At 51.5% G+C, this 22,151-nt stretch overlaps 6 protein-coding genes across 6 annotated transcripts; 3 read left to right on the top strand and 3 right to left on the bottom strand.

Annotated features, from left to right (window-relative positions):
• Window positions 1-190: 190 nt before the first annotated feature.
• On the bottom strand, window positions 191-1,555 carry AtWU_06970 (uncharacterized protein; the record flags this gene model as incomplete). The annotated part of the gene is made up of 1 exon (XM_035502079.1): window positions 191-1,555. The coding sequence occupies one exon, from the start codon at window positions 1,553-1,555 to the stop codon at window positions 191-193; it is 1,365 nt and encodes a 454-aa protein (XP_035357972.1).
• Window positions 1,556-2,010: 455 nt separating this feature from the next.
• AtWU_06969 (zinc-dependent alcohol dehydrogenase family protein) lies at window positions 2,011-3,069 on the top strand (the record flags this gene model as incomplete). The annotated part of the gene is made up of 1 exon (XM_035502078.1): window positions 2,011-3,069. One exon carries the CDS (start codon window positions 2,011-2,013, stop codon window positions 3,067-3,069), a length of 1,059 nt encoding a protein of 352 aa, XP_035357971.1.
• Window positions 3,070-3,075: 6 nt separating this feature from the next.
• Window positions 3,076-5,001, bottom strand: AtWU_06968 (cytochrome P450; the record flags this gene model as incomplete). Its single annotated transcript, XM_035502077.1, has 6 exons — window positions 3,076-3,266; window positions 3,322-3,713; window positions 3,767-3,906; window positions 3,957-4,309; window positions 4,361-4,552; window positions 4,614-5,001. 6 exons carry the CDS (start codon window positions 4,999-5,001, stop codon window positions 3,076-3,078), a joined length of 1,656 nt encoding a protein of 551 aa, XP_035357970.1.
• Window positions 5,002-6,046: 1,045 nt separating this feature from the next.
• AtWU_06967 (flavin-containing monooxygenase) lies at window positions 6,047-7,984 on the bottom strand (the record flags this gene model as incomplete). Its single annotated transcript, XM_035502076.1, has 6 exons — window positions 6,047-6,793; window positions 6,855-7,164; window positions 7,212-7,247; window positions 7,304-7,675; window positions 7,726-7,744; window positions 7,795-7,984. The coding sequence occupies 6 exons, from the start codon at window positions 7,982-7,984 to the stop codon at window positions 6,047-6,049; spliced, it is 1,674 nt and encodes a 557-aa protein (XP_035357969.1).
• Window positions 7,985-8,378: 394 nt separating this feature from the next.
• Window positions 8,379-9,521, top strand: AtWU_06966 (zinc-binding alcohol dehydrogenase family protein; the record flags this gene model as incomplete). The annotated part of the gene is made up of 2 exons (XM_035502075.1): window positions 8,379-8,935; window positions 8,993-9,521. The coding sequence occupies 2 exons, from the start codon at window positions 8,379-8,381 to the stop codon at window positions 9,519-9,521; spliced, it is 1,086 nt and encodes a 361-aa protein (XP_035357968.1).
• A 312-nt stretch (window positions 9,522-9,833) lies between these two features.
• Window positions 9,834-22,089, top strand: AtWU_06965 (beta-ketoacyl synthase domain-containing protein; the record flags this gene model as incomplete). The annotated part of the gene is made up of 6 exons (XM_035502074.1): window positions 9,834-13,870; window positions 13,930-14,150; window positions 14,202-16,452; window positions 16,511-17,223; window positions 17,277-19,148; window positions 19,205-22,089. The coding sequence occupies 6 exons, from the start codon at window positions 9,834-9,836 to the stop codon at window positions 22,087-22,089; spliced, it is 11,979 nt and encodes a 3,992-aa protein (XP_035357967.1).
• Window positions 22,090-22,151: the final 62 nt, after the last annotated feature.

Genomic DNA, 22,151 nt, shown 5'->3' with positions numbered 1-22,151 from the left:
CTTTGCTTCTGGAGTAGAGGTCGTAGGGTAAAAAGAAAATGGAAACGAGCGGGTGTTGAGCCTAGGATGTATTTCTGAGAACTGCAACCCGAGGTGAAAAGAGATGTCAGCTAGTCAGGACATCTACGTGACAATGAAGTTGGTCCTAATCTAACACTTCTACTACTGTATTACGAATGAACCATATTTGTCAACACTGCCATGCCCGGCCCACCTGCAAAACGTGGCAATCCAGCTCCCCTCTAATCCTCTCCAAAAACTCAGCAACCTGCTTGTCACTACGATATGCCTCATTGTAACTCAACCGTACAGCCAACCGGCCCTGAAATGTCTGCACGACCAGGTACATCATTGCCGTCATGGGGATAAGCGCAATCCAAGCCTCTTCCACCCGCAATGACCCGTACGACGATTCCCAAAGTGGGGTAATGTCCCCGATAAAGCTGGCAAAGAACGGAGGCTCATCCTGTAGCAGAGACGGAAGAAACTCATTCAGGCAAGAAATAGATTCCGTAATCAACCGGTCCTTATTCTGGGCCAGATTGCGATACTCGCCTTTGAGCGCCGCCGCCGTATCGCAGTAGTCACCGACCCGAACCTGGTAAGGCCATAGACTGACACGCGAGGCAAATGCTTCCTCCCCGACAGAGTCTAGAAGAGAAGGGTCACAGCGATCGCGGAGATTAAAGCCCGTCACGGAAGTGTGGATGTCCTGCGACGGACATTCTCTCATATCCTTGCAGGCCTGAAGCAGCGCGGCATGGACCAGTGCTGTGAGACCGAGACCGGTTTCTCGCCCGCCATGCAGGATCTGCGTGGTTTCGCAGTCGGAGAACTGCAGTACCTGAACTCGGCCGGGCTTGGGGGTCAACGGGTTACCCAGGGTAGGCATCTTCATCTCTTGGCCGGTGAAATGGACCGGAGAGTGACTGACGTCCGTGGCCGTCGGCTGCTGGATTTTTGCAGCATCGACGGCACCCAAGGGGAGATTGCGCACCTCATCACCGAACGATTTTCTTGGCGGCTCCTGGCCCTCGCTGATGCGGGCTAGCTCGGCCAGAAATCCGTTGAGAAGAAAACAAGTGCTCCTTCCATCCGTGTAAACATGAGGGCACCGGAGTACGAACCGATGTTCTTCGCGGAAGCAATACAGGACAGGTATACCTGATACTGGCACGTTGCTGTAGTCGTTGTAGACGCTGTCGGGACTGTGGAAACGGCCTGGGGAGACGAGGAAGCTCCGATTGAGCCATTCGTCAACTTCTTGTCTGTTGACAGGAGACTGGTAGGTGTACTGCTGTCCATCGCACTCTGCGGCGATCATAGGGTGGATATGGCGCATCTGCTCCCATGCGCTCCTGGCATGTTGAAGAAAATCACCAGTGGATGTAGACGCCTTCAGGCGAACACTGGTAATCATATCATGTGTGGGAAATCCAGGATGTTGTGGATTGGAGTATACACTGTTGAGAGTGGTCTCCAGCGCGTCCAGTGGCCGAGAATACCGGTTTTGGCCGATCTGCCGCCAGCTTGTGGTGGGATGGGGGATAGTCATTGCTGATCGATGGCAAGGGATTGTGAAGAGGGAACTAAAGGTAGATAGTAGCACGTAGTTGCAGAGGTTTGTGGGGGGGGGGGGAGGAAGGAGATCTCAAAGGGAGAACAAAGTCAGTCTTCTCATTATCTGGGAAAGGTGCTGAAGCACAGCACATTTAGCCTGCAGAAAATGTGGCGCCCACCCTCTATACGCAGCGTACACAGCGTTCTCTCTTCTTGCGTGCAAGCTCTCATGCATGACAGCGGCATAACGCGGCAGTCAGTGTGCAGAGTGTTGTCAAAGCAAGGGATATGAAGCACGGACTCGACACGTCGACTTCGCTTGCCGTTCCACTCACACCGCCGAAGTATATTTACCTCAATGTATACATCATCACACTATATAAATTCATCTCCTACGGAGTCACCGGTTCCATTTTGCGTCACACAAAACATACGATCTTCGAATGCACGATGCCTATCCCAAGAACGACGTCCCAATGGGTCTACGACCAATCCACCGGCCTAGAGCTGGAAGAACGAGTACCAATTCCAGATTTGAAAGAGGGCGACTGCCTGCTCCAAATCCACGCCGTATCCCTCAACTACGGAGAGATCGCCCGCATGAAAGGCAAATATCCACAGGAGGGCCCCCAGCGCCGAGTAGCAGGTGGTGACGGAGTGGCCACCGTCATTGCTACCGGGTCAGGAGTCACGGAGTTCCAGGCAGGTGACTGCGTGTGCCCGATCTGGCAACAGACCTACCAAACAGGTCCATTGACTCCCGAGATTGAGAACACGGCGCTCGGTTTGACGATTGATGGGACTTTGCGTGAGTATGCTGTTTTGGCGGCATCGGGGCTGGTAAAGGCCCCGACCCATTTGACTCATCGAGAGGCGGCAACTTTGACTTGCGCAGCGGTTACTGCGTGGAACGGCCTGTGTGGGTTGTCAGATCGCAGACTCAAGGCTGGGGACTGGGTGTTGACCCAGGGTACCGGCGCGGTAAGCCTAGCTGCGGTCCAATTTGCAGTGGCGGCTGGAGCTCACGTCGTGGTCACGACATCAACGACGGAGAAGGCGAAGTTCTTGAAGTCACTTGGGGTGGAGCATGTCTTGAACTACAGGGAGAATCCGAGTTGGGGTGAGTCTGCGAAGGCCTTGACGCCTGGTGGCAGAGGGTTTCACCACATCATCGAGCTTGGGGGTCAACGTTCACTACGGGAAAGCCTCCAGGCTATCCGATTCGAAGGTGTTGTGAGTCTCATTGGGCTCATGGAGGAGTTGGAGACCATTCAGAATACCCCGGGCATCACCTTCCCGGAATTGTTCCTCAGATACGCCACTGTTCGAAGTCTTCATGTGGGATCTCGGCAACAGTTCCAGGAGATGGTCGACTTCATGGAGCAGCACGCCATTAGACCCGTTGTCAACGAAGAGGAATTCAAGTTCGAAGACTGTATTCAGGCGTATGAGAAAGTATGGGAAGGTGGTCATACTGGCAAAATTGTGGTTAATGTATCTAGTGCTTAGAACAGACTACATCTTGCGGTCATGGAAAAACAGAGGTAACGGTGGTACAGTATAGGTTACCGTGTCTTTTCCTTGAGTAATGAACGCCTTAGCTGCTTTTTCGTCGGCGAATTCTAGATCAAAGTTCAATGCAATATGCGCCAGAATAATACGCAGCTCGACCATAGCCAGTCGCTTCCCGACACAAGCACGAGGACCTAGGGTGTACTTAGCTTTGGAATTGGCATTTAGTGGTTTTTGCAAGACACTTACCGGAGCCAAATGGGAAGAAGGCGTCCCTGGAAACGTCACCATCAACCCATCGCTGCGGTAGAAATTCCTCACCACGAGGGAAGAAGCGCTCGTCTCGGTGAAGGACGTGCTGGGGGACCACCACATTGACATTTCCTGGGACCCAGACCTCATCGATCTGGATTCCTTCGGGAGGCGTCACGCGTGGTTGGCCACTCGGAGCTGCTGGTCTCAGGCGCAAGGTTTCCTGTATGATTGCATCCAGGTAGCTTATGCTACCCAAGGTGCTCCATTCGGTGGTGCCATTGGCCCTTGTCAGGTGATTATATAGCGCTTGCTGGAGCTTTTTGTATTCATTCGGATAAGCTGTGAGATAGTACAATGCATGGGCGAGGGTACTACTAAGAGTATCGCTACGAGACGAATCAGAACTATGCCCAGATGTCAGTCAGGGAGTAGATCATACCTTCCCGCAATGACTACCAACCGGCCATCCTCGTGCAATGCTTCGATGGTGGGTGGCTTCCCTGGGTCATTATCTTTCATCGCCGATATTAGCCAGGACAATATGTCCTGTGAAGGTTGCCCATCATTGTTTTGCCAGGCCTAAACCTCGGGTAAGCGCGCCAAGAATTATACGTGATCGTGGAACCCACCTTTAATTTCGCTTCAACCAATCTTGAAGTGTGTTTGAGGAATGACGAGTGTTTCTTTGCAGCCCCGGGGAGGGACGCGAGAAGGCCGATAACCCACGGGGTAGGAGTCCAACGTCCCAGAAATTCCATTGACTGATGAAGGTTGGCAATTGCAGGGTGCTCCTGGCCACAGTCAACCTGATGGAAATTGTCGCCAAACCCAACAATGCCCATGACGTCCGAAGCAAACAGGCTAGACCAGTGCGCAGCATCGACTGACCCATCCTTTCGCATGAGACGCCGGATCTGTTGGACCATACTGGCGGCTTTCTGCACGATAGCAGATTCGTAGGCTAGCTTGGCTGTGTCGTCTCCTGCAACCGATGAGCTGGATTGCCAAGGAGAAAAAATTGTCAGTGGCTCACCTTTCATGTTCAGCGCCTTATCCCAGATTTTACGCCGAAGGTGATGTATTTCGGGATCCCGACCCATATGCAAAGATACTTGGCGTGGATTGTCCGACACATGAGCGTACCAGAGGGACTTGCGGCATCGGGAATTTCGGCTGTAAATGGCCGGAATTGCAGATGGTCGGAGAATTGAGACCTCTCGAGGCCCTAGACTTGGGTTAGCAACATGTTGCATGTCAGGGTTGCATAAATAACGACAGGTACCTACCTGTTCGCACGAAATCCCCATATCTCTGATGAAGTCTCTCAAGCTCCACATGTAGTTGAAGCGAACGATATGTTCTTGCAACCAGATATAGTCGACTTAGGCGAGCTTGCAGGGGTCCTGGGAAATTGTGGAGGCGGTGGAAGAATAGACGGTAAACGATGAGACTCGTGGTGAATGCAAGTGTAAAGACGGAGTTTAAGATGCCAGCGTGTAACAGAGCAGACAATATGGATGGGGCGAACTGTTTCAAAATCCAGACAAGGACCCCCCAACCCCCAAAATAAACCAGCAGAAGTGGTAATAGGTGGAAGTCTGGATTAAACGTCTGAAAGATCAAGTGGGCGCCAACTCCAAGTGCCACTGCTGTCAGATACGAACTGGAGTCCATATTCCCCAGTTGTCTAACACCGTCTAATCAATAGAACTGTAATTAGTGGTAGAGTTCCTTGGCTTCTGCCTTGGAAAGCCCTGGGTGTTGGCTCTTAGTGTACAATTATACTTGGATGTTGTCGCCAAGAACACACCTGCGGCAGTAGATGCAAGGGATCAGAAGACTACACCCCTTACATGAGTTTAAAGTTAAACATAGGAGCATGGCGCTAGCTGCAACTGGTAGGACGGGAATATCATGTAATAGGCTCAGGATTCCCGCTTACTTTCTTTCCGGAATATTTTTGATTGTTTTCCCACCATGGCAGGACTGAGACTTGCTTCTATTTGCAAGGCCCCACAAGCCTATAGCCTTCATCTCCCGTGGAGGACATTATGTCCAGTGCATAATAGCCATAGACGCCTGTCTTCAGTCGTCTTGCGTGTCTGGTAGTTCTTGTAGATGAGACCCTGACGGACAAGAGCCAGAAGAAACGGTAAGCTTCCCATCCCGCACGTTGTTCAGACAGGCGAGTAAATGGGGAGTATCAGACTTCAGGTGCGTGCAGGGATGTTTCTTCAAACATTCGACATTGAATAGACATCGAGCTTCTCCATTGGTTTTGACCGGCTGATCTTGGGCACCACTGCACACCGCCAAAGCAATTGATCTCACATTGATCCATACTTGAGGTTCTTCAGTCCCCGCGTTGGAGCACCGACCCACCAGTGCATGTGAAGCTGGTTCTGAAAAGCAGAGAAGGCGCCGAAGCTGAGGATATCGGATCCATCAAATTTGTCGCCAGTAGTTAGCCGTTATCCCCGCAAACGTCAATGTCGCCTACAAAGACATAATCACGGAGGTGAGACTACCACCAGGAATTGACAGATCCCTGTACATCATTAACAGACATGGAGGATCTGTCGTGCAAAAGTCAAATCGACAGCGATCTTCAAGACTTCTGAAGATAAATTGCGTGACGAAGAAGCTAAATGGCAAAACCTAACTATTCCTCAGAGATTATCAAGTAGAAGTTCAGTTCACCACCTGCTACACCCCGAACTTATTCTAGCATATGCCTTGTGTCCTTGATGTTGACATTACTCAAGAGACCCCGAAAAATCGACTCCCCATCATCCTCGTCTCGAATGTAATAGGCCGAGTCCACATCCTCCTTCGCTTCGGTCTGGCTAATTCCATTGCCCAAGTACGCAAAGCGGTTGCCGCCGGCATACGTAATGTGAAAGTCTTCGTAGCGGGGCTGCGCCAACGCTTCCATATAGTGCAGAGAGCTCCCGGGCCACTGAGCAATCACCTTACCAGACTTGTTTTTGTACCATGAGTGGCAGGAAGAACCCCACACGCTCCCTTGCATGAACAAGTCCTTGTGAGCAATGAAGTCATCCACCGCATGCGCGGTAGGATCGTAGGTGCGTATTCCTTCCTTTTGCCAGCGATTGAGGAAGTGCAACATGTAGGAACCTTGCAGTTCAATGGTGAAGAGTGCTGAAGTTAGGCCGAAAGGGGAGTTAGGCCCTAGAAAGGTGAAGTAGTTGGGGAAGTTATTCACTGCCACACCTAGGTATGATCGAGGCTCATGCATCCATTGCTCAGCAAGGAGGGTGCAACTTCGTCCCACAATAGGTAACCGAGGGCAATATGACGTTTCGAAACCGGTCGCACATACGAGTACGTCAGCTTTATACTCGTGCTCTGCCGTGGTGCAGTGATGCTGATCAACCGCCGTAATGTTGCCAATGACAAGGGACACATTGGGTGCATTCAACGCTCTTAGACACTGCGCTCCTGGCTGACGAGCTTGTACATTAGCCAAAGGCTACTGACGGACCTGGAAAAGGAGTTAGGCTCACAGTTATGCGGCGGCACCCGAGAGGGAAGTTAGGGATCAGCTTTGACGCGACTGCCTCGTCTTTGATGCTCCCTTCCATCTGTTCCCTCGCGAGATAACACAGATCTCGCTGTGTCTTCGTTCCCTGAATCAGAGCCGGAAAAAGAGCGTGTAGGCCTCTCTCCGTCGTTTGGCGAAACTCGCGGAGAGCATGTGGACTGTCTCGAAAGGTCTTCCGTTCTTCTTCGCTAAACTCATGGTACTCCATTCCACCACCAGAAGAGAGGAGCCACGTCGGACTACGAGCAAATACAGTGACATGAGCGGCCTTCCTATTACAACTGTCAGTATGCTCTTGAAAATGGACTGGGCGCCGTACTCTTGAAGATATGGCAGAATCTGGACACCCGAGGAGCTAGTAATCTCTGTTAGCATATGACACGCGCGAGACGCTCCAGCACTACGACTAACCCCATCCCAATAAGACCCACTCGCTTTCCAGTCAAATCAACTCTCTCGTCCCACAAGGCCGTATGTATGACGGCCCCGTTGAACAACCGCAGACCGGGAATGTCGGGCCAGCGTGGCGAGTTCAAGATCCCAGACCCATTGATCAAGAAGTCACATCGCCGTATCAAGACACCCCCAGTGTATTGCACCTGAACCACCCATTCTGCACTTTGCTCATCCCAGTGCGCCCCGACAACTGAGTGGTCACAGTGAATGTATCTCCGAAGGTCGTGCCGGTCCACAAAACTCTTGAAGTATTGTTGAATCTCGCCTGCTGCTGCATAGGTGGCAGAGAAGTCAGGTTTCGGCTCGAACGAGTACGTGTAATTGTGACTGTAGACACCAATTAGCATCAACAGATCTGAACGGAGCGTTCTTCATACGCTGGAATATCGCAAGCACCTTAAACAAGGTCAGCAATGGTCTCGACTGTGCGTTTTACAGACTCATACAGCCTGGATAGCGATTCTCAAACCATGTTCCGCCCACCTCAGGGTTCTTTTCGTAGACGTCCAGCGTGAAATCCACCAAACAAGTCTTCAATTTGTAAGCCAAGTAGATTCCAGATGGGCCTGCTCCGATGCAGACTACGCGCAAATGCCGATTTGCATGGATTGGTCGGGTGTTGCCACTGAAGTGCATTTTTCGTACGAAATAGCGGACCTGCTCACAAAAAACTGCACAGAAATTAAATAGGCAATCGTTACGTTGATGGGTTCTTACCTACCTTGCTTTTGTCAGTGGCCATGGCAAGTTCGCAGCGCAGATGGATCAATCAGCTGATAGTATGAGACCTATGCATACATCTGCAAGAGGCTGGCCGTACATGTGATAGCTCAGTTCTTCAGGACATGCAGGCCGTGCAGAAGGCTTTAATAGCCGAACTATTTTCATGGGTCCAGGCATTCGATCAATGTGGCATAAATGGAGCTAACAACCAGGACAGGTCCAAAGCCACTCCAACTCAGATCAAGTAGCATATTCGCTACCGAAGATACCAAGGTCCCACCTCAACAAAAGGGAAGGTTTGTTAGCCATGGCGCCCCTACAACAATGCTGTTTGGTCCAATCCGGCAATGGAGAGGGTCCGATCGAGCTCCAAACTTCGCAGTCTATACCCAAGATCGAACATCCGCATGAGGTACTGATCCGCATTACTGCCGTCGCTCTGAACCCCTCCGACTACAAGTTCCCGAGGTATCTCCCGTGTGTTGGAGCAGTGTTGGGGTGCGACTTCTGCGGTACTATCGCGGAGACCCGTGCGCAAGCTACGGGTCTGAAACAAGGCGATCGGGTCTGTGGGGCCGTCCAAGGTTGCAATCGAGCCCGACAAGACAATGGTGCATTTTCTGAATACGTAGTGGCGGACTCCAGGTTGCTCTTGCGTGTACCACAACACTGGAGTGATCTGCAAGCGGCGGCGCTTGGTGGCGTCGGCTGGTACACCGCCGGCCTCGTCATGTATGACGCTTCGGGGCTGATCGGTCGTCCATCTCGCCCGCTCCCTGCAAGGGAAGATGGATCGCGTGTGCCGGTGTTGGTATACGGCGGAGCAACTGCTACGGGCACAATGCTCTGTCAGTTACTGTCGCTGTACGTATGCGAAGATCAATCAGAGTACTGAGCGGGCAGCTAATTGAACGCGTTAAGATCCGGCTACGCGACTATTGCTACTGCGTCGCCCTCATCCTCTGCCATGGTGCAGTCCTTCGGTGCGCGGTCTACCGTCCCCTATGCTGATTCGAAATGTGCGGAGAGAGTTCGCGCAGTAACCAGAGGAGAGCTGCGTCACGCAGTCGATTGCATCGCCAGCTTCGAGTCTATGAGCGTCTGTGCCGCTTCATTGTGCCGTGCTGGGGGCCGCCTTGCATGTCTCGAGGCATATCAGCCTGGGTGGGTCACGAAAAGATCCGTGGGAGTCTCATTTGTTATGGGGCCCGAGGCACTTGGAATGGGAGTGGATGCCGAAGGTGAATATTATCGGAACCCGGATCCAAAAAAACTTCAGATTACTCTGGACTTGAAGCGGGAAATGCAAAGCATGATAGATGCAGGTCGAATCACAAGCCACCCCCCGCTGGAGTTGCAAGGCGGATGGGACGGCATTCGCAATGGACTCCGAATGCTCCAACGGCACGAAGTCCACGGACAGAAGTTAGTCGTACGACTGAAGGATTAGAGAGCTTTCGGAGCGCGGAAGTATCGAAAGGGTGATACTAGTGATTCTGTGCATACATCTCTCAATGGTCGGCTGCAAGCCTGTCTCAGTCATTGTTCTGCTCAGTAATAACTCTCAAGCTGAAGTAGAAAGTGTGCCCAGACCAGGATACTACATTCAACAGAGAAATATCGAATGGAACCTATTCGAACTTTATACTGCACTAGAAGGTAGAGATATATGAAAGAACCTTTACCTTCCTATGCTACTCCTGGCATAAGGACATATGAAAACAACAGATACCAGCGATTTACGACACTCACGGATAAAACGATGGGTTCCACGCTTGATAGGCTCGAGCCAGTTGCCATAATCGGCAGCGCCTGTCGATTTCCAGGAGGAGTGGCATCGCCAAGCCAGCTGTGGGAGCTCTTAGAGAATCCCATAGAGTTGGTTCGCGAGCTTCCCGACGATCGTTTCTCTGCGGATACCTTTTATCACCCTAAAGCCCAGTCTCCGGGTCATACCAACGTGAAAAAAGCGTATACGTTGACGCAGGATGTTCGCAAGTTTGACGCGTCCTTCTTCAACATCAGCCCGGCAGAGGCCAAGGCGATGGATCCCCAGCAACGCATGCTTCTGGAAGTGACCTACGAGGGCTTGGAAAGAGCCGGTGTTACCATTGAGTCCTTGAAGGGGTCTGATACGGGAGTGTTCGTGGGGATGATGTGGAATGATTACCTTACGATGCAGGCCCAAGATAATTTCAACAGTCCAACGTATATCGGCACAGGAACTGCCAGGAGTATTGTGGCTAATCGCCTATCCTACTTTTTTGACTGGCATGGACCTTCATTTACGCTGGACACCGCTTGCTCGTCGAGCCTTGTCGCAGTGCATCAAGCAGTGCGAGCCATCCGTGAGGGAGACTGCGAGGTGGCAGTTGTGGCCGGTGTGAATCTCATCCTGGGCCCCGAAAATTTCGTTCAGGAGAGCCAGTTGAAAATGCTGTCGTCTGATGGGCGTTGCAAGATGTGGGATCGAGACGCTGACGGCTATGGCCGGGGAGAAGGTGTCGCTGTGCTGGTCCTCAAAAGGCTCGGGGCTGCGACGATGCATAGAGATCCTATTGAGTGTAAAATCAGAAATATCGAGATCAACCATGACGGCAGCAAGGCGGGCCTGACCAAACCAAACAGCGCAGCGCAAGCGGATCTGATCAGGAAAACATATCACAAGGCAGGGCTCGATATACATAATCCTCAGGATAGATGTCAATTCTTCGAGGCACATGGCACAGGCACCGCCGCTGGTGACCCCGCAGAAGCAGAAGCTATATACCAAGCATTTAGCCTAGAGAAACAAGCTTGGTCCGACAATCATATGTATGTGGGCTCGATCAAAACGGTTATAGGTCATACTGAGAGCACTGCCGGAATCGCTGGCATCATGAAAGCGTCTCTTTCTATGCAAAATGGCCGTATTGCTCCTAACCTCCACCTGCACAATATAAATCCAGCCATTTCGCCTATCTCCGGGGCCCTCGAGGTCCCGACCCGCCTGGTTGACTGGCCACAACAGTCTCGGAGAGCTAGTGTCAACTCCTTTGGTTTCGGCGGTGCCAATGCTCATGTCATTTTGGAAGGTGTCGAAGTTTGGAGGGACCCGGTGGTGAAGAAAGCAGCAGCTCAGACCTTTACACCATTGGTCTTCTCCGCCCAATCTAAAGCCTCACTCGTTGCAACACTGAGAGTGTTTTCAGAATACCTTGATCGAGAACCAAATGTAAATCTCGTTGACCTTTCCTGGACGTTGCGAAACCGTCGATCAAAGTTCCGCTGGCGAGTGGCGTACACAGCGACCAACGTCAGCTCGCTGCAGGAACAGATCAATGAGACCATCGCAAAATCCCACCATCATCCTGGAGCACTCATGGAAATTTCGAGTACTCAAAGGAGAGTGTTGGGTGTATTCACCGGCCAGGGCGCTCAGTATGCCCGCATGGGGGCAGCTTTGCTGGAAAAGTCGGGGTATTGTGCTGAGATCGTCGGAGAGTTGGAGCGGGAAATGGCCTCTTTACCACCGGATGATCGCCCATCGTGGTCAATCCGCGAGGAATTACTCAAAGATGGCTCGAATACTCGCATTAATGACCCTGAAATCTCTCAGACCCTCTGTGCAGTAGTGCAGATCGTGCTCGTTCGTCTTCTTGCTCGGCTTGGAATTGAGTTCTCCGCCGTCGTCGGCCACTCGTCCGGAGAGATAGGTGCTGCCTTTGCCGCTGGATGCCTTTCCATGCGAGACTCTTTGCTATTAGCATACTTCCGAGGACGGTACGCCAAACATGCGTGCGGTCTCTCTGGCGGTCCAGGGGCGATGCTGGCCGTTGGAACATCCCAACAGGACGCCGCAGAGCTGTGCGATATGGAGGAATTCCGTGGGAGAGTCGTCGTTGCAGCTTCAAACTCAACATCAAGTGTGACATTGGCCGGTGATGAAGAGCAGATTGAGCAAATCCGAATCATTTTCGAAGACGAGGGCAAATTCTGCCGGAGGTTAAAGGTGGACGTGGCATACCATTCCCACCACATGCTCCCTTGCTCCAAGATATATAGAGAGGCCATTGAACGCCATGGAATAGCGGGCAAAGGGAGTAGAATGGGCCCCCGGTGGTACTCAAGTGTGCTACCAACGTCAGGCATCCCGCACCTATGTTCAGACTACTGGATACAGAACATGCTGCAGCCAGTACTATTCCACCAGGCAGTTTCTCGGGCGGTGTCTGAGATGGGGTGCGACATGGTTGTTGAGATTGGGCCTCATCCCTCACTAGAGAGTCCAACTATGAAAACCATTCAATTCATAAAGTCTCCACGGGATTTCCAGGATGTCGTGCATTTAGGAACGCTTCAACGAGAGAAATGCGCAACAGATGCCATATCTGAGACCCTTGCCTCTCTGTGGGTACACAACACACAGTGCAATATTGACTTGGATTGGTATGAGAAGCAAATGACCGAGGACCATGAATTTGCTGTTGTTGTGGATCTTCCCTCCTATCAGTGGAACCACGAGCATCCTCTTCCGGACGAAAAGAGTCGCTATTTGCGCGCACTTTATCACCGAATGGGCAAATATCATCCGCTTCTCGGTCGCCTGTGTCCAACAAGCTCTGACACCCACCTCCTTTGGCGTAACATCGTTCGGCTGTCTCAAATCCCATGGTTGAAAGGTCATCAGCTCCAAGGCCAGGTGATATTTCCGGCTACGGGATATCTGGTGACTGCCATCGAAGCTGTTGCATGTATACTGAGCGAAAACGAGCAAGCGCGGCTAATCGAACTTCATGATGTCCAGTTCCATCAGGCAATGGTATTCTCTGAAACAGATGAGGGGGTGGAGGTGCTTTTCCAGCTCGACAAGCTATCCAGAGAAAGCGGCTCAATCGTCAGCGCTCGATTTATTTATTCCGCCGCTATAGGGGCACAGGGCAACATGAAGGCCACCGCCAGTGGCTTGGCGACGGTCGAGGTGGGCCGGGCAGAGAGTGAGATACTTCCTCCTCGACAAACCCCCTCCACTAGTATGTCCATGGTCGATCTAGACATGTTCTATCGCTATCTGCAGAACCTTGGATATGATTATTCGGACCAATTTCGCTCACTCGATGACCTCGAACGGTGTTCTGGGTTTGCAGCAGGAAAGGTCTACCCTCCAGACAGCGAAGAAGCCATGGAAGCACCATATCGAGTTCATCCCGCTGTACTAGATGCGGGAATTCAGGTTCTACTATTAGCCTACAGCTACCCGTGGGATGGCAGACTGCGCTCGATTCATGTTCCCACCACCGTTGACATTGTGCGGATTAATCCTGCGGCGTGCGATGCGATAACACAACCTGAGGTACCCTTTTCTATTGACTCTCGACTCGCACCACCTGATCATGGGCTAGCTGCTCATATCACGGGCGACGTAGAGATTTACCGGGGCAGCAGTAAATGTGCGGCAATCCAGCTAGGGGGAGTAACCGCTAAACCTCTGACGGCGGCCACTGCAGCTGATGATCGGCAGTTGGTCTTCTCAGAGACCTGGTGGCCGCAAGAGCCGGATGCAACAGGCGTCGATACTGACGAACCTAGTGAAAGGGTAGACGATATGGCGCGATGTCTGGAACGAGCGTCGATTTTCTACCTACGCCGGTTGCGTGACGAAATTACCTACCGACCTTTGGAGGCTCCCAGCAGTCTTGCAACATCATATCTGAACTATGCAGACTATATAGTCTCCTTGGTGGGCGCTGGGCTTCATCCGTGGGTTACAATCGACGATAAAATTGACAGACTCGAAGACATCCTTGCGGCTACTGCACCGTAAGTTTATATATACTGTACAGATGTGCTGAATGCCTCATGCCGCTAACGCATGACAGATACTCCGAGTACCCCGAAGTAAAGCTGGTGCACGCCATCGGAGATAACATCGACAGGGTATTGCGAGGGGAAGTACACAGCCTCGAGATCTTAGCAGCAGATGGCATGCTTGATAAGTACTACGAGCACGGAGAGCCAATGCGAACAACGAACCAATGGCTCAGCCGCGTCGTTGAACAGGTCAGTCGCAAGTATCCGCATATGAATGTCTTAGAAGTTGGTGCGTATCGATTCACCCCTCAGAAACATAGATGTTAACGGTCACAAACAGGAGCTGGTACCGGAAGCGCAACAAAGGCCGTTCTGAGCCGGATTGAAGAACGATTTGCATCGTATACCTTCACGGATGTATCCTCAGGCTACTTTGGTGGAGCCGAAGGCCTCTTCAGCACCTGCCAGAAGAAGGCGAGCATGAAGGTGCTTGATATTTCACGAGATATTGAAGCACAAGGGTTCGCTCCCCATTCCTACGACCTCGTCATTGCTTGCCACGTTTTGCATGTAACTCCATGCCTGGAAGACACCCTACGGAACATACGTTCTCTGATCAAGCCAGGCGGGTATCTGATCTTGTCCGAGTTGACTTCGAACGACATAAGTCGGGTGGCCTTCATATTCGGTGCGTTGTCTAGCTGGTGGGCAGGGCGTGATGAGGGTCGCGTACTGGGACCTAATGTGTCTGCTGTTCAATGGGATAGTTTACTTCGAAAAACTGGATTCTCAGGAGTGGATTCGATAGCTGGGGAGAGACACAACAGTGCCTATGCATGCACTGTGATGGTGGCGCAGGCGATTGACGAGCAAGTGGAATTCCTGCGTCATCCACTCTGGGCGCCCAGCCGACCTATATCCGGACTCCCTATACCACAGTTGATTCTACTTGGAGGTGCATCGTTGACAACAGCGAGCCTCGTCGGCAATCTGTGCCAGATAGTATCGCCATTAAGCCAGAGCGTACTAACCTTCCAGACTCTACAGGACGTACAGTATGATGCCCTCCATCCCGAGGCCGTAATCCTGTGCATGATCGAGCTTGATGCTCCGCTTTTTGCGAACGTCAAGGACGGGTGTTTTCAGAGCCTTAAGAATATGTTATTAGAGCCGAGGAGGCTTCTCTGGGTGGTAGAGGGTAGTGGGAAGGCCGACAAGTATAGCGCCATGACTTTAGCGTTTATTCGGTCTGCCTGTTGGGAAATACCTGACATGCGCTTCCAATTCCTTCGATGGGACCACGCTCGCCTGGCGAATTCAAGCAACATCGCCGAGTATTTACTGAAGTTCGCTTGCTTGACATCTCGAACTCAGAAAGCAAAAAATAAGTTACTTTGGTCCTGCGAGACCGAAGTGAGGATCAATGTGCGGCTCCAAGCGCATATCCCTCGACTGGAGCCGGCAAAGCCGGCAAATGAACGGTATAATTCTTCGGTGCGGAAAATTACTCGCCATGTCTCCTCCAGCCCAGTCCAGCGGGTCGGTCTGCATCTTCAGCATGGCAGGCATGTCTTCGCAGTTTGCGGCGATCAGTCCTTGATTCACCGAGATAGTGAGAAGGTGGAACTGGTCGTCGAGCTCAGCACTATGTGGCCGCTCAGATATGCCGACGGCCAACTCTTCCTGGTCCTAGGCTGTTTAACAGGGAAAGCCACCACGTATCTGGCGCTGACGCCGTCTGTTGCATCTCACCTAGTCATTCCTCAACATCAGCTGGTCGAGTACAAAATCCCAGAAGGACACACTAAAGTCAGCGCACTGGGATGTATTGTTGCTCATCTGCTCGCTGCGGCAATTTTGGATGGCATTGAATGTGGCAAATCAGTGCTGGTTCACAACTCGCCTAGACCTTTGGGAGAAATTCTCCAGAGGATTGCGGCTGAGCGGAAGGTTACTTTGACTCTTACCACCTCAGAAGCTGAAAAAGATATACCAGAGTCCTGGATACACATACCGCCCTACTCACGCCCACTGCAAATCAAAACAACCCTGCCTCCAAACGTCGACAGAATTGTGGACCTGACAGTGGACAAGGAGGTGGCGCAGAAGGGTATCCTGGGGTGCATTCACAAGCAATGCACCGTTTGGGATCTCGGCACCCTATTAGGTGACGATACTAGCAATTGGATAAAAACCAAGGCGTACGCAAATCCGGATGTTCTGAGGCTGGCTACACATCAGGCATGCTCCTCTGACTCTCCATTCGACATATCTCTGATTAGTTCCGCTGTTATCACCCCCAAACAGCTTGTGGATAAGCCACAGCCTCTCGCGCCCTTTACTTTACTTGACTGGATTGCGGACAAAATCATCCCTGTGGGCGTCACCACTGCAGGTTCGCAAGTCACATTTCGAGGAGACAGGACCTATTGGTTGGCCGGTATTTCAGGAAGCCTTTCCGCGTCACTATGTGAGTGGATGATCAGCCGTGGAGCACGGTACATCGTGATCAGTAGTCGTCAACCGCGAATCAATCCGTTGTGGTTGGATCGGATGAAGCGGCTGGGAGCGACTGTCCTTCCATTCGCCAAGTACGTATTGCACGACCCGATGACACCATAAGGTAGCAATAATACTGATAAATTACAGTGACATCACCGATTATGATCGAGTCCAGGAGTTATACCAAACCATATGTAAGGAGCTCCCTCCGGTGGCTGGAGTCGCCCATGGCGCCATGGTTCTCCGGGACAGACCATTGCGGGACATGACCCACGATGACCTCTATACTGTTCTGGCACCAAAGGTTACAGGAAGTCAAAATTTGGATAGTCTATTCTGGGATAAGCCATTGGAGTTTTTCATACTTCTATCTTCTGTGGTCAGCGTCGTTGGACATGCAAGCCAGGCCAATTACGCTGCTGCAAACGGCTTTTTGGACGCATTGGCTAGCTATCGCAGACAAAGGGGCCTATGTGCATCAACAATCAACCTTGGAGTTATTGCCGGCTCTGATGTGGTATCTGGGCGCTCTGGGGCCTCTTTATTGACCGCGCTTCTCAGTCGGCGTTTTATGGGCCTCTCTGAGTCAGACTTCCATGAGGCCTTTGCAGAGGCTATTGCCCTTGGGAAGGCGGATAGTTCTTCGGGGTCTTCCGTTATCACCGGAATTTCACTTGTCAAAGAAGGAGACAAGAACAATACATTCGTGCCTGTGTGGACTAAAGAGCCAAAGTTCAGTTCACTCGTCATTAACGGAGGCTCTTCTCATGCAGGGACCGCCAAGAGGCGAGATGGGAACTCCATCGAGTCTCAACTACGTAAGGCAAAGACGGACGAGGATGTTCGTGCGGTTATGATGGGTAGGCATCCCTTTCACGCAATGAGAAAAATGATTGATATTGACGTACACAAGGTACTATATGCAGCAGACTTCGGCAGATTCTTCAGGTTTCATCGGACATGGATATTACGTCTTCAACGCGCACTGATCAACTAGGACTGGACTCTCTAATTGCGGTTGATCTGAAATCATGGTTGTCGAAGACATACCGGGTTGACATTCCGACGCTTAAGATCATGGCTGGAATGGAGATCGGGGAGCTTGTGCGATTGACAATGGATAGCATCGAACATAGAAGTGAGGAATCATTGGAAGGAGATACCATTTCTTCTAGTGCCGAAGACCTAGTAGAAGAAACACCCCCGGGGTCGTCGTTGCTAGGCAACTCAGATGATCGAACAAGCATGACTCCTGACCTATTTCCAGAGACTATGTGTACTACGGAGGGGGTGTCAAAAGCGTCTTCAGGCGAGCAGTTCATTCAGTCTCGCATGAATAACAACGGATCAGCATTGGCAAGCATCACTCATGTATCGACTGCTCATGCACAACGGGAAGAAGGTCTAACGGGAGTCTGCTCCATCTCTACTGATGATCAATATGAAGTAGTACGGTCTGGGGGCCTCTCTTCATCACAGTCAATGTTCTGGTTTATAGATTCATTGATGGAGGAGAAGACCACACTCAATCACACCCTCCTATACCGCATTCAAGGACCACTTGACGCGGCAAATCTGGAGCGGGCACTTAACGTTGTCGCGATGCGCCACGAAGTTCTGCACTCACGGATACGGTATGACGAAAAAACGCAAGAGATGATTCAGGAGGTACTTCGAAAACAACTTGTGTTTTTGGAGAAAAGACAGGTTCAGGATACATGTGAAGTGGACACCATGTACAACGAGCTTCACAGATATGTATACGATCCCGAATCGGGTCACGCGTTCCGCATGATATATATCTCTTCCTGCTCGGAGGACAGCTTCCTACTGATCGGTTATCATCATCTCATTGTAGACGGCTCAAGTCATGCCATCATCATGCGCGACCTCCAGGACGCATATCGAGGACGACCACTTACAACGAAGCCTGTACAATTCCTGGATTACGTACAGGAAGAGCAGGAGAAGCGTGCTTCGCGTGTATGGAGTGAAGATATCATATACTGGAAAGGCGTACTCGATCCCGTGCCTGAACCTCTTCCCGTTTTTCGCAGTCGAGTCTCCACACGTCCACTCCTAAAGCAATACGATATGCACCGAGTTGAGTACACTTTGCCCGGCGATTTGCACAGCGAACTTAGCCGCCTGGCGGTAGCAAATCGAGCCACGCCCTTTCATGTCTACCTTGCCGCATTTGAAGTTCTTCTCTTTCGCTTTCTCGGTGTACATGACCTTTGCATCGGGACAGGGGATGCGAATCGTTGGGATGCTGGGAAAACTGACTGCGTTGGTCCATATATTAACCTTGTACCTCTTCGTTTTCAGGTCGATAAGGACATGACATTCGCCTCTGTCTTGAAAGCAACACGAAACACGACCTATGACTGCCTCCAACATGCCCAGGTGCCATTTCAAGTGTTACTTAATGAACTGCGAATTTCACGGTCAGCAGCTCACAGTCCCGTGTTCCAGGCGTTCTTGGATTACCGACTTGCTCCCGAGACCGACGGCTTGTTTGGAGACCGCCACATCGACCTGGAGAGATGGGATATTGCACAGCTGGGCTACGACTTCATGATTGATGTCGTCCCTCATCCGACTCGTGGAATGTCCATTGCGATCCATGTGCAGAAGTCAGTCTATGGGGAGGTAGAGGCCAGAATGCTCGCGAAGGGTTACGAGGATATCATCAAAGAAATCGTTGCGGCGCCTGGCCGCTCAATAGAACGCCAATGGAAGTTCCGAGCAGATGACATAAATGAAGCTTGCGAGCTTGGACGGGGTGAGTGTAATACAGAGCGTTAAATTCATGACGTCGTCGCTAACTCAACGCTGAAGGACCCTCTGCTGCTTCAAGCTGGCCAACAACCATCCCGCATCGCATTGACACCATTGCCAAGTACCATGGCTCTCGAACGGCTGTAAGAGAAGCCAGCGGTGGGACGGTCACGTACAGTGAGCTGCTTGCCCGAGTAGACAGCATCGCATTGGCCATGGTAAACAGTGGCTTGATGCGAGGAGCGCCGGTTGCGGTGTATCAGGAACCATCAATCGAGTCTATCGCTTCCACACTGGCCATTCTCAAAGTTGGTGGAGTATATCTACCGCTAGATCTATCGGTTCCACCGGGGAGATTAGCCACAATGGTGCAGTCCGTTAATCCTAGGATTGTATTGGTACACGATGCAACCTTAGGCCGCGAGAGAAATCTTTTCCTAGCACAGAGTGTCCCCACGATAAACGTGTCTAACGTGCGTCAACTTGGTCAAACGTGTGGTAGTCGCGCTTTTAGCAATGGCCCTGCGGTAATTCTCCACACCAGTGGAACAACAGGAGTGCCCAAGGGAGTGCTTCTCACGCACGCCAACCTGCGAAATCACATGGAATTCTCCATGCCACTTGCAGATATCAGGCCAGAGCATGTCTTTCTCAACCAGAGTGCTTGCTCATTTGATCTGTCCCTGGCACAAATCCTCGGGCCTCTGTGCTATGGGGCTACTGTGTGCGTTGCACAGCGCGAGGTGCGATATGACCCTGCAGAAATGACGCATTTAATACGTCGTGAGAGAATTACGCATACTTTGGCTACACCTAGCGAATATAGAAGCTGGCTGAAATGCGCGGGACTTGAGGACCTTCAAGAAAGCACCTGGGTTACGGCTTTAGTCGCGGGTGAGCCAGTGACGCAAGATTTGCTAGAGAACTTCCGACTGCTCGCAAAGGACAACCTACGGCTCTACAATTTGTACGGCCCGTGCGAGACCACTATTTGGTCTACCGCTACTGAGCTAGAATACTCCATACCCGGCCAATATGCACAGGGAGTCCCAGTTGGACGGCCTGGCTATAATGAGTGGATATACATTGTAGATGAGTTGCTTCAACTCCAGCCTGTCGGACTTCCCGGTGAGGTCATCATTAGCGGCGCCGGTGTTGCGGAGGGATATGTCATTTTGGATGATGAGAACAAGGCCAAGTTTGTGGAGGACACTTTTCACTCTTCAAAGGTGGAGAACCAGATGATGTACCGAACTGGTGACCGAGGAAGACTACTAGAAAATGGTCAGCTCGTCCTCGAGGGTCGCGTGGCGGGTGATACTATGGTGAAGCTTCATGGCGTACGGATCGACCTCCAGGATGTTGAGAAGAGCGTACTGCGTGTCGGCGGGGGGTCTTTGGTGGACGTCGCGGCCTCGATAAGACAAGGCTCTGGGCCTGGCTCTGCACACCTCGTTGCTCACGTTGTCTTCTGCAAAAGTGACCCGATGTCACAAGGACCGCATCAATTTCTACGACAGCTTAGGCATCGCCTTGACCTACCATCTACGATGTGCCCCACGATGATCCCTATTGAGCAATTGCCACGAACGGTGTCAGGGAAGCTTGACCGGGCTGCTGTGAAAAACCTTCTCGTGCAATCCTCGAGTCCCTCTGAGAATGATGTCGGGGATCTGTCGAAGTTGCAAGCAAGAATGAAACAACTTTGGCTGTCTGTTATACCCGCCGAGCTTGTCAGAGCTGAGGACATCGATCAAGAGACGGACTTTTTCCACGTTGGAGGAGATTCAATGTTGCTCATTGACCTGCATCGATCGGTCACAAATGAGTTTCATTCTTCTATCTCTCTTTTACAACTCTTCCAGCATAGCACTCTGGAGGGAATGTCGTCGCTTTTGTCACCCAACGGAATTGGATCATCGACTTCCGACACCATTGAACGAGGACCTGATACCATCGATTGGAACAAAGAAACTGCTCCGTTAGTTCGTGATGTGCCCTGGAGGGAGATGGCTGTTAACCCGCCAAGCCCGTTGCCACGAACCATTGTTCTCACTGGTGCGACGGGGTTGCTCGGTGAGCGCTTGTTAGAAGTTCTTGATCGGCACCCGCAGGTTGGCACAATCATCTGCGTTGCTGTCCGCACACTGAAGGCTCGACAGGAGCAGCTAAAGAGGTTTCGAAAGGTGGAATATATTGAAGGAGATCTGGCCCTGCCTTTACTAGGGCTCGATGAACCCACAGCGTGCCGCGTTTTTAGGGACGCCGATGCCGTCATCCACAACGGCGCAGACACCTCTCAGGCCAAATCATACACTACTATACGGCCAGTCAACCTTCAGTCAACCAAAGAACTGGCAAGTCTTTGTGCCAGGCGTCGGATTCCTCTTCATTACGTCTCCACGGCGAGTGTATTACTTCTAGGTGGCCAAGACGGGCAAGATAAGCATGTAACGCACTTCACCCCGCCCACTTCCGGTGCATTCGGATACGTTTCGTCAAAGTGGGCTAGTGAATGTTATCTGCACAAAGTCAATCAAGAGTTTGATCTACCAGTCTTTATCTACCGGCCCACCCAACTGGTCCCAAGCAATGAGAGTAACCGGGGGCAAACCAGCTTCGGGCAGATGCTGCTTGACTATGTGCAGCGTTTGCAGAAAGTCCCTGATATACCTAGCATTTTGGAAACATTAAGTTTTGTTCCGACTGACCGGGTGGCTAGGGCAGTTGTGAGGTCTGTCCTAGGCAATAATCGGGGTAAGAGCCTTGTTTTCCCTCTGGAAAGTGATGATAAGCCGATCAAGATTCTATCAAATAAGGAGAAAAACCTACCGACCATTGCCTTATCGGAGTGGATTCAGCACGCAGAGAATATTGGGATGCCGTCTGCAGTTGTTGCGATGTTTCGACAAATAGAGGAGCATATGGATCTGCTGGGTGCGTGAAGGGAGATTGCCTGCATTGCGCGGACGCTTAACATAGGGTTTCGGGAGGAAACAGTCCTCAG

Source organism: Aspergillus tubingensis (genome assembly GCF_013340325.1).
Source record: "Aspergillus tubingensis WU-2223L DNA, scaffold_8, whole genome shotgun sequence".
NCBI classification, from domain to species: Eukaryota; Fungi; Ascomycota; class Eurotiomycetes; order Eurotiales; family Aspergillaceae; genus Aspergillus; species Aspergillus tubingensis.
Note: the sequence above shows the minus strand (reverse complement) of the source record. Positions and strands in the feature narration are given on the sequence as shown.